The sequence below is a fragment of the Notolabrus celidotus genome, chromosome 10, assembly GCF_009762535.1.
Source record: "Notolabrus celidotus isolate fNotCel1 chromosome 10, fNotCel1.pri, whole genome shotgun sequence".
Classification (NCBI taxonomy): domain Eukaryota; kingdom Metazoa; phylum Chordata; class Actinopteri; order Labriformes; family Labridae; genus Notolabrus; species Notolabrus celidotus.
In genome coordinates, this window is record NC_048281.1 from 2,668,143 (window position 1) to 2,682,652 (window position 14,510).

The 14,510-nt window shown below is 39.5% G+C and overlaps 1 protein-coding gene across 1 annotated transcript; it reads left to right on the forward strand.

The window, feature by feature from the left end:
• The first annotated feature begins 6,025 nt into the window (after window positions 1-6,025).
• On the forward strand, window positions 6,026-10,315 carry zgc:162396 (uncharacterized protein LOC555292 homolog). The gene is made up of 6 exons (XM_034694124.1): window positions 6,026-6,434; window positions 6,664-6,824; window positions 6,974-7,190; window positions 7,432-7,532; window positions 9,120-9,257; window positions 9,401-10,315. Exons 1-6 carry the CDS (start codon window positions 6,324-6,326, stop codon window positions 9,489-9,491), a joined length of 819 nt encoding a protein of 272 aa, XP_034550015.1. The 5' UTR covers window positions 6,026-6,323; the 3' UTR covers window positions 9,492-10,315.
• Window positions 10,316-14,510: the final 4,195 nt, after the last annotated feature.

Consider the following 14,510-nt stretch of genomic DNA (forward strand, 5'->3'; position numbering starts at 1 on the left):
AGTCATCTTTTCATAAATACGCTTCGATATAACACTCTGCGAACAGCCTACATTTTCAGTAATGACCCTCTGTGGCTTACCCTCCTTGTTCAGGATGTCGATGATCCACTGCCCATGATTGTGATTGTGTTTACTGAAGTAGACCCAGAGATAAACAGTATTTATACTGTTTGAAGAGTAATTTCCCTAAATTAATTTTTTTCCCAATATTTCAAGATGTCTTTTTTGCTGTTATTATTATTCTGCTGTTGGCGATAATTATCAGAATTAAAATAGATTAATGATTGAAACTTTTCAGTATATGTTTAATGAGTCTAGAATGTAAAACATTCCTACTGTCCTAAATAACTTAAAGTAAACATTGAACTTTTTCACATCATGAATATACTCATTTCTGTAGATGCACCTGCATGTTTAATTGATTCAAACCAAATGATCACGTCCATGTTCATCATGTCAAAGAACATTTAGCACTATAACAGAGCTTCATTGTAGAGCTGTGCCCACAGACTGGAACAATTCATAGAAACTTTCAAACTGGTCCACTACATCTCAAAACCAGCCTTCAGGGACTCTCTCATGGACTCCCTTAAACACACCTGCACCTGCTTTTAATCCTGGACTCCTGCTGCTAGTGTTTCTTATCTGCTCTGTTCGGTCCTGTCATGTTTAACTTGTCTTTGAAGTTCTTTTTAACCTTGTGTTTGTTTCTGTCATTACTGTTATCCCTGACTCTTTTGCCAGGTCGTCACTGTAAATAAGAATTTGTTCTTAATGACTTACCTGGTTCACTAAAGGTTAAATAAAATAAATAAAAAAGATGTATTCAGCGTTTATCACACAGATGGTGCTTGAGTGTTTCAAGTTTGATTTTTATATGTGGTGCAGTTAGACACACAAACCTCTACCAGCTCTGCCATGACTTCTGTAGTATCTTCACCAGCTGTTGAGACTACAACATTGGGTAATGGAGTCACTGCATATTTTCATGAGATCATTTGAGTGAAATAAAAGAAGTATAATACATTAGATGTGATAGTTATGCTCCAAGCTTGGTGATGCAATGCTGTATGATGTAAAGACTAATGAGAGCCTATGGGATGGGGCGCTGCACGCTGTACCTCTTTTAGAATCATAATGCAGAATAATTATGTTGGATATGGTCAACAGGTCATTATCTCCACTCTCCCTGGAGTGTAATTAAACGCGCTCAGCCGCCCCAGGGGCACGTCATGGATGATCTGAATAACAAAGATGTTTTTCAGAGAAGCAAACGGTCAAGAGAATGAAAAACAAGTTTTGGTAAACAGCCAGAGTAAGACAAAAAAAACTGACACGGTTTATGTTTTAAGAGACTTTTATGAGTGAACGCTTCTATGCAATGCACTTTGTGCTAAATAGAGTTTCATTTCTACAACTCTACATGCACCACTGCTAATTAGTCTCTTATTATCTACAATAAAAAGGTATGACACCCCAGACATAAAGACACTGTTTTATTTAGGGCTGCACTGCCTTACCTCCCATAGAGAAAGGAAGAATATGTATATATATATATACACTGCGTGCACAATTATTAGGTAATTTGCATTTTTGTGACTATTTCAAAAACTATATCAAAAGTCGTTTTCAAATTTGTTAGGAAGTCAGGTAGTGAATGTATTTCTTCAACTGTGTGGTAAAAATGATGCTTTTCAAATTACGTTGGCTGTATTTTTAAATAAATGCAGAATCTGCAGAAATGAGTGTGCCAAATTATTATGCAAGTTGGTGATAAGAGCATATAACTTGTGAAAATTCAAAACTAGGCACCATTTTAAACGTTCTATTGATTGAAAACAATAATATTAACTACAACTGTTTTCAAACTTCAACAAAAACAACAGTTTTCTTTACATTTGTATACAAAATAAAACTGTTAGTGTCTTTGAAACATTTCAAATCTGAAGTGTTTCTCAAGTGTCCAATATAACCTCCTTTTCTTTCAGTGAGGGTCAGAGGTCACTGGTAAACTGATTTAGTGAGGTTTCTGATGACTTCTCTGCTGACTCTGTGAGCTGTACCTTGTATGGCTCTCAAAAGAGGCTCTTTGAGCTGTATTTCTTGCCATTACTGTAAATGATCTTCTTTATTATTGACTACAAGTTCTCAGTCAGGTTGAGATCAGGTGAGCAGGCAGGCCAGTTCATGAGGTGATCCTCTTTAAAGCCCTGAGATGCCATCCTGTACTGGGAATAACGTGAGGCATGTGACGGTGCATTGTGCTCATGCATGAACACTAGCATCTTTTTCACTTTAGCTGAATGTCTTTTCATCCATGGAGGAAAATACAAAAGAGGATCACATCATGAACTGGCCTGCCTGCTCACCTGATTTCAACCCAACTGAGAACTTGTAGTCAATAATAAAGAAGATCATTTACAGTAATGGAAGAAATACAGCTCAAAGATCATCTTTGGAAAGACATACAAGGTACAGCTCAGTCATCAGAAACTAAATCAGTTTACAGTGACCTCTGACCCTCACTGAAAGAAAAGGAGGTTATATTGGACATTTGAGAAACACTTAAGATTTGAAATGTTTTAAAGACATTAACAGTTTTATTTTGTATACAAATGTAAAGAAAACAGTTGTTTTTGTTGAAGTTTGAATACAGTTGTAGTAAATATTATTATTCTCAATCAATAGAATGTTTAAAATGGTGCCTAGTTTTGAATTTTCACAAGTGATATGCTCTTATCACCAACTTGCATAATAATTTGGCACGCTCATTTCTGCAGATCCTGCATTTATTTAAAAATACAGCCAACATACTTTGAAAAGCATCATTTTAACCACACAGTTGAAGAAATATATTCACTATCTGACTTCTTGACAAATTTGAAAACGGCTGTTGATATAGTTTTTGAAATATTCACAAAAATGCAACTTACCTAATCATTGTGCACGCAGTGTATATATATACAGTATACCAGGGGTGATTTTAGAACATTAATTTTATGGGTGCTCAGCCCCTTGAAATGTATAAGTTAATACGTTACTTATAGGTATTGGAACCTACCACAAAACCCATCATTCACTGAACAACATTCATTTTTCTTCATATGACATATCTATTCACATTATTACCCAATAACTTGTTTTTTGCACCGACAAATCTTTAAGAAAATGAAAGATAGAATGTGCTGCTTTTACAAATATATTTTATTTGTAACATAGACTGTATAAATAATAGATGTAGTATCTGTGACGTCACCCATCTGTTCCTGAGCGCTGTTTTGAAGCCAATCGACGGCAGGAGCCATATTGGAAATGCTGATCCCAACCAAACTTAGTGTGACGTAAAGAGGTGGGGTTTGAGCCTCCTAGCCAACCGCTATGTGTTTATGCCTGTCAGTCAAGCCAGTTGTTTGGGTAGAACTCGTAATCTTAACATCTGTCACGTTTCATCCCCTGTATGTGCCAATAGAGAAATTAGCTACGTACACCCAGACTGTAAACATGTTTATTAGTGCTGCAAATGTTGTGTTTTTTGAATGGGTGTGTATGTGGTTTCCAGTGTTTCTGCAGCCGGCCTCAAGCGGATTCTCGACGAACTGCACTTTTGTAACACTTACACATTGGCTTCATATTTAGAGACTGGAGGTTGCTGCTTGATTTGTACAAGTATACTATCATTATCATGGGTATTGTTTTTACAGGTAAGACAAGGTTGATGAGAGTCTGCATAAAAAGATGATTCACAGATTAACACATCAGTTATTGTGATACAGTTATTATCCATATTATGATAATTCTGTTATTTTCACTTATTAAAAGCACGACTTTTTCATATGAAAGTTATGAAAAAGTATCTCATCTTACACAAAATAACCAAACATTTGTATTTTCAAACTTCTTGGTTAAATTCCTCAAGGAACATTTCTCTAACCTCTAACCCTGTTTAATCATTAGTGTATCATCATCTCTTGATAGATTCATATTTATATCATTTATAATATATTGACCTCTGATTCCCTCTTCCTGCAGTGGTTTTGTATTTCAGTACATCTTTTCAGAGAAACTGATAGCAGTTGCATTGGTTATTTGGTCTGGGTTATCCTTCATGACCATCATTTGCAAAAAAGATATATACATACATGTGTATATATTTGTACTGTTTTCTTGTGTTGACATATGATGACCTGTTTATGGTCCATTTAGGATGTGTTCGCAGCTGCCCCCTTCTGTGGATATGTGATCTTTCACCTGTGTGAATCACTTCCTGTATTTAAAGCTGGGGTTGGTAGTCAGATTTAGATACACTTTTTGTAGCCAAATGATGAAACCAATCAAATCCCGTCCTGCCGTTCTGCCCGCCTCCTGCAGAGCGTACATTTCATGTTTGTTTGTGTTTTTAACTTTCACTATGAGAATGTTTTGGTGTTTTCTTACCGCTGAGTGAGACATGAGTTGACGTAGTGCAAAACACAAACCATGTGCTGAGGACCGGTTTGGAATCAGTCACCATCATATGTGTGTTGTATAAAAGGAAAAGCACATTTATCAGAAGTTGTGTGTGCTCATTTAGGTAGTGTGGAGTCATCATGTTGTTGCATATTAACGCCGCTAGAGGGCAACACTGTATTTTGGGATGCTCTTTAATTAGTGGGAACTCTCTGCTGAGCCACGTGGATTTTCCCCTGTCAGAGTTCAATAAAAGAAGCTATGTGAGAGCACTTGCCGCACTGTCGTTTTTCAGCTGATGAATATTAAATCCCACTTTTATCTGTTTAAGACACAACAATATGGTCGCCAATCTGCGGCGCTCGTGCATGTGAGCAGGGAGGTCGTTTTGGAGGAGCGCAAAGGAGATTGAGTCCTGAGGAAATGCTACATTCAAATTCATGCTAGTTTCCTGTGACAACCAACCCTAGCTTTAAGTGGCATGTCGGTTATTACCTGCAATGCTGAGCAAGGCTTTGGGCTGAAAGCATCTATTGCTGGTCCTCATTGCTGGTATGTTACTCACTCTATCTTAAGCTGAGCTGGTTGCAGGGCAGAAGTGGACTCCCTTCAGGGCCTTCTTCATTATTTACCTGCCTGTATAGCATGGTGTTCATACATAAAGCTTTAAACTACCTCAAGCTGTCATTGCAGCAGCCTCTTAGCCAGTCAGCAATCTTTAGGGATGTTGTGGAGGGAGAAAGATAAAGGCCAAACAACCTTACACATTTTTCTTCAGGCAGCATTTTACTGAACATCTTCTCATAAAGTCAGAGGTCATAAAGTAGTGGTATCTTTTTTTCTTCCTGTATCCTGTGTATTGTCCTTCCTGGTTAACATGAAACATTAATGGTAAGGTTTTTTACTTTAAGCATTGAATAAAACTCAAACCAGCTATTCTACTAAACCACTTGGAGCAGTGTCTGCAACTATTGACACAAGTGAGTTTACACTTCAGTTAGTTCAAACATCAGCGTGTCTCATGCAGCACCCAAAAGTAACATCACAATGTAACGCAGACTCACAGATAGACCAATTGTACTTCACTCACACTTTATTTAGAGACCTAGACAGACCTTTACTCACCATCTATAACAGAAACCTAAAATTGTGTTAAATAGTATCACATTTATTTTGCAAACAGCACCTTGGGGATATAGCAAGAGAAAGAAATGCTGCAGGAAGCACAGATGACGATTGATGGACACTTAAAATGAATGAACACAGCTGGGACACTCTTGTTTTGTAATGATTTGTGACCTGTGGAGTTACTAGAGTCTATGCAGTATCAAGTGATGGAAACTTCAATCTAAACTTTTTTTTTCCAGTAACACAAATGTTTCTTTGCAAGTATACAGGGCAACAGCAGAGTCAAAGTTCCTAACATGTGTTGTGTTTACGTTATACTGTCATAAGAGAAGTCATTACTGTGTTAATGTGTAGCTGTTTAACACTCAGCTGGAATGTCTGGTCATGAAAGGGTTAAGCAAGAGGCCCTGCCTCTGTTACACATTGTCAACTTCCCTGCAGTCCAGTCAGCTATAGACTCTGCATGAGGGACTGCTTTCAGCGAGTTGGAAACATTCTTTATTTACAGAAAATAACCGGTCTGCATTTAATCTTTGTTTCTCTTTTTTGTGGTGTTTGTAGTCTGATATCTGGATTTTGCTTGACACTCAAAAATAGGAAAACTAGACCTGTGGAAGTCCAGAGTGAAGCAGAGGCAAGAGTGATCGGGTAGAGGAGAGTTTTTCACAAAACAAGAGAGAGGAGCAATAAAGGAGAGCAAAGGAGACCTTTTGATAGAAGCTGGCAACAGAAGAGAAGAGAAAACAAACATGACTTATCGACTCTTTGAGGGAAAGGAGCATGCTTCTATCTACCAGCAGTATCGCTTTACTCCTCCAGATGAGGTCAAGAACGTTATTCTTCAGTATCTGGATAGAAAGGTATGCTGTGAAAAAAATATACTACACATGAATCATCCAGTCTGGAAGTGGTGAGATAGGATCCCAGTGTGTCAGCCAGCTCTAACTATAAGCTTAATCAAAAAGGAAAGTTTGAAGCCTACTCTTAAAAGTAGAGAGGGTGTCTGCTCTCTCCACGGAAGTGCACAAAGTAAAAAGTCTGTATCAGTCAACATAATGATGAGAACTGCATTTCTGCTGACCTCTTCAGAAGGGAAAGCCACATGTGCTGGCAGTGGATCTCGGATGTGGGACAGGTCAGAACTCCCGGCTGATGGCACCACATTTTCAGGAATTGGTGGGCATAGACATCAGTGAGTGTCAACTGGAGGAGGCCAGGAGTGTGCCAGGGTATCCTAACATTACGTACAGGTAGGAGGTCTGAGAAACAACTGCTGCTTTGGACCGAGGTTGTTTTAAATGTGCTCTATAAATAAAGCTTGACTTGACTTGACTTGTTAACATGATAATGCTCCTTTTTTTTTTGAGTTTTTACTGTGACCTCTTTGTTGAACCTGCAGGAAGGGGACAGCAGAGGAGCTTCCTTTTCCTGACGGCTCTGTTGACTTGCTGACAGCAGCGTCAGCTGCTCACTGGTTTGATCAGTCAAGGTTTCTGCCTGAGGCCCATCGGGTTCTTAAACCTCGGGGATGCATTGCTCTGATGGGCTTTAGTGACTCCAAAACCAGACTTTACTTCCAAGACTGTGGAGAGAGTCTCAACGAAATCTATGAAGAGGTGGGTGTAGACTTAAAACTTCATGGGAATCATGCTAATCTGAGACATCTGCACGGGCCCTTGTGTACAAAGCGTGGACAGAATCAGTGATATTCCTAAATGTGGGATTGGATACATATGAAAAACCTTAATCATGGTCTTCTAGAGAGTTGTTTCTCGTCAGTTAGTCACAAATGACATACAGACAACATACATGTACGTAGTACAGAATAGTCAAACATTGATCTGCTGTCATTCTCAGGTAAAGCAGAGGCTGTTACCATACACGAGCAATCCAGTGTCTGTAGCTGAGGGAAAGCTGGAAGAGCTCTACTCAGCCATCCCTTTCCCAGACAAAGAGAGGTAACTAACACCCAAACACTGACTACACCAAACTTTTTACACTGCTGTGATGGCAATTTGATATGATCATGTATTTGACTTCTTACATTTTGCAAGTCTAACATAATGACGCGGATCTATTACTGCTAACTTTTCTGTCAAGCCCTGTCAGTGCAAACCTAATCCAGAGGAGTACCCAATTTTTATTTCCTAAAGGTGTTTTTCGACCGGAGGAACTTTACCCCTGAACTACGTACGTTTCAACCGGTGGACCCAGGGTCTAAATTTAGTTCAGGGGTAGATAATCTCCCCCCTAAAAAGCCCCTGCTAGGGGGGGTAGTACTTTTCAAAGGTCCTGAGGCTTTTGGGGGGGGCATGGCCTGCAATGCTGACCGTGTCTGATTGATAGATTAACCGCAGTGTTTTTATTCCACCCTCCGTCCACAATAACATCACACACATCTGTGATTCACTTGATTTCTCTTTCTTTCATTAGTTTTTATTTGTTCTATCTTTTTTGTATGTGTGTGTACTTTTCAAAAGAAGAAGCTGTGATTCTCTTGATTTAGCAGCTTGTAACAGTAGTCTTCTCTCAGCCCACCGTGAATGCGTCTCTCCCGGTGTTACGGTTCTAAAAGTGACCCTGTAAACTGGAGACCTTCAGCTGAACGTGTCAGTGTTTGTGGAGTTTACACAGCTGTTGAAACACAGAGGGAGTTCCTGGGAATGCAAACTAGTTTAGTTTTTATTAAGATTTCAAAATATCCTCATCAGATATTTAATGATCGTCTAAAGACGTTTATGAGGGATGCATCCGGCTGAAAGTCTCCAGTTAACAGGGTCGCAGTTTAAACCAAAACACTGTCCGATCTCTGCCACGGCTTTTTGAGTTCAAAAGGATTTTAAAGGCGTGTTGAAACGTCTTTGCTACTCATCCTTATCTCCTCTCACGTGTTGATTCAGTGAATCCATCTGTGATGAAATATAGCACCATCTAAAACAGCGCCAGCTGAGTCTCTTCATGCTAACAGGCTAACTGTTGTGTTACTCATAATGATACCTGCCTGTCCGTCTGCTTCTATGGTGTCATCTGTGATGAATGGCATTCCTCTTTGTTTTACTGCCCTCTACTGGTCTGGTGGTGTAGTGCATTTCCTTTTTTTTCCCCTCCATATGTCACTGGCCTGATTTGGGACTTCAGCCCGCGGTCAAAACACAGACAACAATGGGGGCACAGGAACCTTTTAGTTCAGGGTAAAGTAGCTCTGGGGGCTAAAAGACCCCAGAACTCTTGGTCAAAATGCACCTTTAGTTGGATTGGCTGAGGTACTTGTCAATTACAAGAGTATAACCAACAGGGATGCTAGTCAGCTCAGCTGCTTTGTTGAGAAACTGTCCTTGGATTGCAGGCAGAGGAACATGTTTGTGTTGCATGGTGCTAAAATAGATTAGCTTTCTTACAGCAAGGAAAGCACTGAAAATGTTCTATACACTATTGTGTACTTACACATAGACCAATGTTTGTGAAGATTGCTCTACTGTGTCACTGAATTTGTTTTTTAAGTGTATTTTATTTATTAAAATCAAATTACACATCAATATCTGCAGGATTGAGTGTATTCGAGTGAACACAACTATCTCGGTGAGGAACCTGGTGGGTTTCTTTGAGTCCTTCTCCATGTACCAAACCTACAATGCTAAAGATCCCAGTAGTGCTCGAGAACTCCTGCTCAACGCTCAGAAAAGGTTATCCACACACTAACACAGACAATTACACATACTTTGTAATTATAATGAAATATTTGCTCTCCGGTCATTTCATTTTATAAGTTAACTTCTGAGATGCACCTACCAAGAACTGAGTAATAAATCACAACACTGCCTTACAGGTTTCTAGAGGAGATGGGAGCCACATCTCCTGACACTGAAATGGGAATCCAGCAGGAATATTTCTGTGTCCTGGCATCAAAACCACAATAATTCATATTCATAATGTGGAAGTGGAGCTTTGTTTTAAAAGTTTGAAACCTTGCAAGGATTGGATTTTTTTTTCCATTCAGATAGAGTGAAACTCTGATAACTTGCAAAAATCATACTCCTTAACACGCCTGCTTTTTGTCATAAGAGATTCTATTTGAACCACTTGTGTTCTTATGCACTATTTTATATATCTATATCTATATCTATAGATATAGGGATATATAGATATAGACATATATATAGACATATAGATATATATGGCTGTGGAGCATCTACAGATTTTTTGTTTAGTGCATCTATGTTTCATTTGTCTTAAAATAAGTCTCAATTTGCATTGGATCTATCTCAAACATTCAGCAAGAGAACAGCTGATACCCTGCAGTCTTGAACACACACTGAGAGGTTACATAACAGGAAAAATACATTCTAACAGGCCTACAACTGTTGTTTCACAGAAGGGGTGCTTCGTTGATGCTTGGGCTTGAAGGTGAAGTCAAATGTTTTTAGGCAAAAGCTCTGTGTGGCACAGCTGGTGGCCCATTTACTTGTTTTAACTGCTTCAGTGCTCCTCTGTTATTCTCTGCTCTTTCTCAGGGGGTCAAATGAAGCTCTGCCCTGCTGACAGTTCCTATTATACCTGCTATGTGCATTCCAGATGAAGCTGACGTAATCATGGAACAGCTTTTGTAGGGAGGTTAAAAGGATGCAAATCTGTACAATGTACTTTTAAAATGCAGGGTTCTTTTATTCATCTGCAACAGAGCGTGCATGTAAATAAAAATGATTTCCTTGAAACCAGTGCCTAATGTTAAAAATGCAATAAATTTCTTTTTTTTTTTTTTTTTTTTTCTTTTTTCTTTTTTCTCTTGTCTGCATATATATTTCTGGTTTGTGTCATGTTTGTCACAAACTGTCAAATATTCATGCAATTTATTCTTGCAGCAAAAGAAAAGAAAGAAAACCTTTTTCTTCTGTGCTTGTGACTGTGTGCATGCAACCATCACCATCCCTCTTAGAACTCTGGCCTATCTTTTATTGGCAGCTAATATGTTCTGTAAAAGAGGGCGTGCACACCTAGGTGGGCCAAAAAAAAATATAAAAAAAATAAGAGAAAGTGAAAGAAAGATTACATAAGGATATACAAAGGGACAGGGAGAGAGAAGGAGAGAGAGACCTAACACACTTAGATGGAGAGGGACCATCCAAAAATGCAATAAATTTCTTGGTGTTCACCTAACTGTTATGCCTGTTTTGCAGCTGCTCTATTATGCTACTAAAATCTTAAATGTGGTGAAAAAAAATCAAGACACAATTAATTACATTTTATTCAAACGGGAAAAAGAAGTTTAAGATGTGAAAAAGATGAAAGTTGTAAATACCTTGTCAAGTAATTTAGTGATAAAAAAACACCATGTTCAGTCAAATACACTAGCAGGGGTTCTCAAAGTGTGGATCAGGACCCCTAGAAGGTCATAAGACACAAATGGGGGGGGGGGGGGGTCGTGAGAGGTCATCCAGATTTTTTTTTTGTTGTTTTTTTAAGTTATCTAAAAATAGTACATTTTACCCATGATACTAAAAAAATAACAAAAATAGAAGCTAACCTTGAAATCAAACCTTGAAAATAGAGTTTTCTGCCTTTCTTTGTTTCCAGATGACTCCTAAGTTTAGGGTTAGTGAACAGTTAATTATCAAAAGCATCAGTAGCAGCAGGTTCATTCATAACAGCACAGGAAACACAGACACATGCTCATATAGGTAGGGTCATTTTCTGCAGACCAGCTAAATGAAGCCACATTAAATCACTTTGGAGGGACAGTGGGGGTCGCAAGTCTTTGGTATCTTTATTTTGGAGGTTGTGGTCTGAAAAGTTTGGGAACCCCTGCACTAGAGGGTTCTGCTGCTGTAGCTGATAATCCTAATTATGACATTGAGTAATTTTTCCATTTTGTAGAATTCTTTCCACCTACCCTTTTTATAAATGATTTTCATCTAACAGTTAACATTCCAAGGGTTTTATCACAAAAGTGAACAAAAATCTATAAAAGAAGACTTTATAAAAAAGGTAACTGCATTAAGTGTCTTCTGTTCTGTTGTTCTTATTATTTTGAGTGATTATTGTATTATTGCTCACTGATGCTGCTTTGAAAACCCAACACAAATGGAAAATAAAATGACACATCAAAGCATTTATTCTCCAGTTTGTTATTTGTTCATCAAACATAATGTAGTTTAGCGTAGTAGTTAAATATCATACCCCATGTACAAAGACCATCGCCCTTGAAGTGGGTGGCCTGGCTTGGATTCAGACCTGTAACATTTTGTCGCATGTCATTCCCAACTCTCTCATTTCCCACTCTATCCCCTGCTCTATTCATAAACATAATAAAAAGCCCCAAAATAAAACTTTTAATAGAAAATGTAACAAAGTTGTGCTTTAAGTAAGTTATCCTGTTACTAAGAAAATGCAGATATTTTATATTTTAATACCTAGATATTAAAGTTAAGGTGCTTTGAGCTTGTTCAGACTCAGAGTGAGTTCTGAAGGCTTAATGAAAATAATTATTTTAGTAAAGCCAATGTTTCAGTGTCTTAGCCTTTACACCAGGGGTTCCCAAACTTTTTAGCCTGCAAGCCACAAAATACATGTGCCAAGGACATGTGACCCCCATTGTCCCTCAAAGCGGTTAAATGTACTTCATAATGAGTTTAACTACATGCACGGGTAGGTGTGAGTGTGAACCCAAAAGCAGCACACTGGAGCCCAGAGGAAACAGCAGGTAACAGGCTTGACAAACCAGTTGGCACAAAGTCTTTTGAGATGCTGGATCTCCTCAGCAGGAATGCGGAGCAGCTTCTCAGGCGGCGAGGTGGGGAAGGCACGCCGAGCCACTGTGTGGACGAACAGGCTGGAAACAGACGAGGAGCAGGCAAATCTCTTGGTCGGGTACAGAAGGCTGAGGTAGTCACCAGGGCAGAAACGAGGAAGGGAGGTCGGGGACAGGCAGGGTTGAAACCGAGAGCTCAATCTGAGGAAGAGTGCTGGAGAGTCTTGCATCGCAGAGAACAATGTGGCACTGAGAGAGCTGAGACCGAGGCTTAAATACTGGTGGCGGGGAATGAGGAACAGGTGATTTGTGTTGGCCTAATGAGGAGAGTGTGGTTCAGGTAAAAGCAGGGAAACTGAAGTGGAGTGGAAATGTACTGGGGCTGAGAGGCTGAGCAGGTGTGGCAGGTGATAATTGTGACAGCTGTGAATTAACCTGCTGCTACTGATCCTTTTTTTAATTAGCTGTTAGCTAACCCTAACTTGAGGAGTCATCTGGCAAAAAGAAAGGCAGAAAACTAATGAAATGTACTTAATTGCAGGGTTTTATTTCAAATGTAACTACTATTTTGTCTATATTTTTACAATAATGGGTAAAATAAGAAAATTTAGATAACTTAGAAAAAATCAAAAATCTGGAAGACTTCTCCCAACCCCCCATTGGTCCCATTGGTGTCTCCCGACCCACACTTTGGCAACCCCCGCTTTACACCAGGAAACAGACTGAGTTTATTATGCTGACCACAACACTGCATGTGTCCCATCTCTCTAACAATGAATCACAAACTGAGCACCATGGGTGGGTTAAACAGTACCCTGAGGTTATAAGATACTGTATGTTTTACAAGGAATCAGTCAAAAATGTAAGATAGCTGAAGGGACTTTGGTAGCTGAAGTGCTCACTTTCTTCACCTGAGGAGAAGTACTCTAATAGAAAAAGACTTGAGCACTGCAGGTTTCTGAGACAGGGTTGTGTATTTGGGGGGGTGAGAGAGCTGGAGATGGGGCATCTCGAGCAGTTGAACACAAAGAAACCGGAATTACAATTACAGATGCTGCCCCCACCATGCTTCTCTGTGGGTCTGGTGTTCTTTATGTGATGTGCAGTGTTGTTTTTATGACAAACATAACTTTTGGAATTATGGCCAAAAAGTTCAACCTTTGTTTGATCAGACCATAAAAGATTTGATGCTTTTGGGAGACTTCATGTGTGTTTCTGAAACATGTTGCTGGGCTTGGATGTTTTTCTTCATAAGAAAAGTCTTCTGTCTTGCCACCCTACCCATAGCAGAAACATATGAAGAATAGGAGAGATGTTGTCACATGTAGTGCTCAGCCAGTACAGGTCAGAAATCACTGGGGCTTACCAGATAGACAGGGGGCTAGTGAAGGGGGGAGAGATCCACCAAACAAACCAAAAACACCCAGGCATACATGACACAACCAAATCCCAGGGGAGCACAGCACACAGAAGGGGGGGGGGGGGGGGTACCGCCAGCCACATCACCACCACCACCACCAGTCCTCAGCAACTGAAAAAGGAATGAAACAAAACAATCAAAACAATAAAGAAACTAATAGACAGGTAGTATAACTAACAAAAAGAGTAAAAAACAACAGGGTTAAACTTATACAAATTAAACTCAACAAAAGGGATATATATCCTGACCACTCAATCTTACAAGTAAAAATGGACATGAAATTCCACAAAGAGTGTGTATTGTCCGTCTCTCCAATTGAGGAGGCCAAACAGCCAGTAGTGCAGATGGCCAGGCGAAGCAGCGAGCTCTGGTAGGTAGCCAGGCAAGAAGAAAGCAGAGCAGATAGCCAAATAAGCAGCAAACAGAGCAGGAGACGGACAACGACACAAACTCCAGAAGTAGCCTCGGGACAAAGCAGTAAGTCCGACATTTGAGAACTTGCAGAGCAGCTGGATGGTTCAGCAGCTCCGGGCCTCACACTCTTAGACACAGAAGTTAGATGCCTGCTTTATGCAGATGACCTTATTCTGTTGTCTCCAACCAGAGATGGTCTCCAACATAACCTGACCATCCTGGAACAATACTGCCAGAACTGGGCCTTGGAGGTCAATTTTAAGAAGACACAAATAATGATCTTTCATAAAAAGCCCAGATGTCTGGAAAATAAATATATTTTTACTCTGAATAACACTCAAATTAAACACACAAAGA

Coding starts and splice junctions, on each gene's coding strand:
- zgc:162396 (XM_034694124.1), top strand. CDS start 6,324: ATGACTTATCGACTCTTTGAGGGAAAGGAGCATGCTTCTATCTACCAG. Junction 7,533..9,119: donor CCTTTCCCAGACAAAGAGAG/GTAACTAACACC, acceptor CAATATCTGCAG/GATTGAGTGTATTCGAGTGA. Junction 9,258..9,400: donor CTGCTCAACGCTCAGAAAAG/GTTATCCACACA, acceptor ACTGCCTTACAG/GTTTCTAGAGGAGATGGGAG.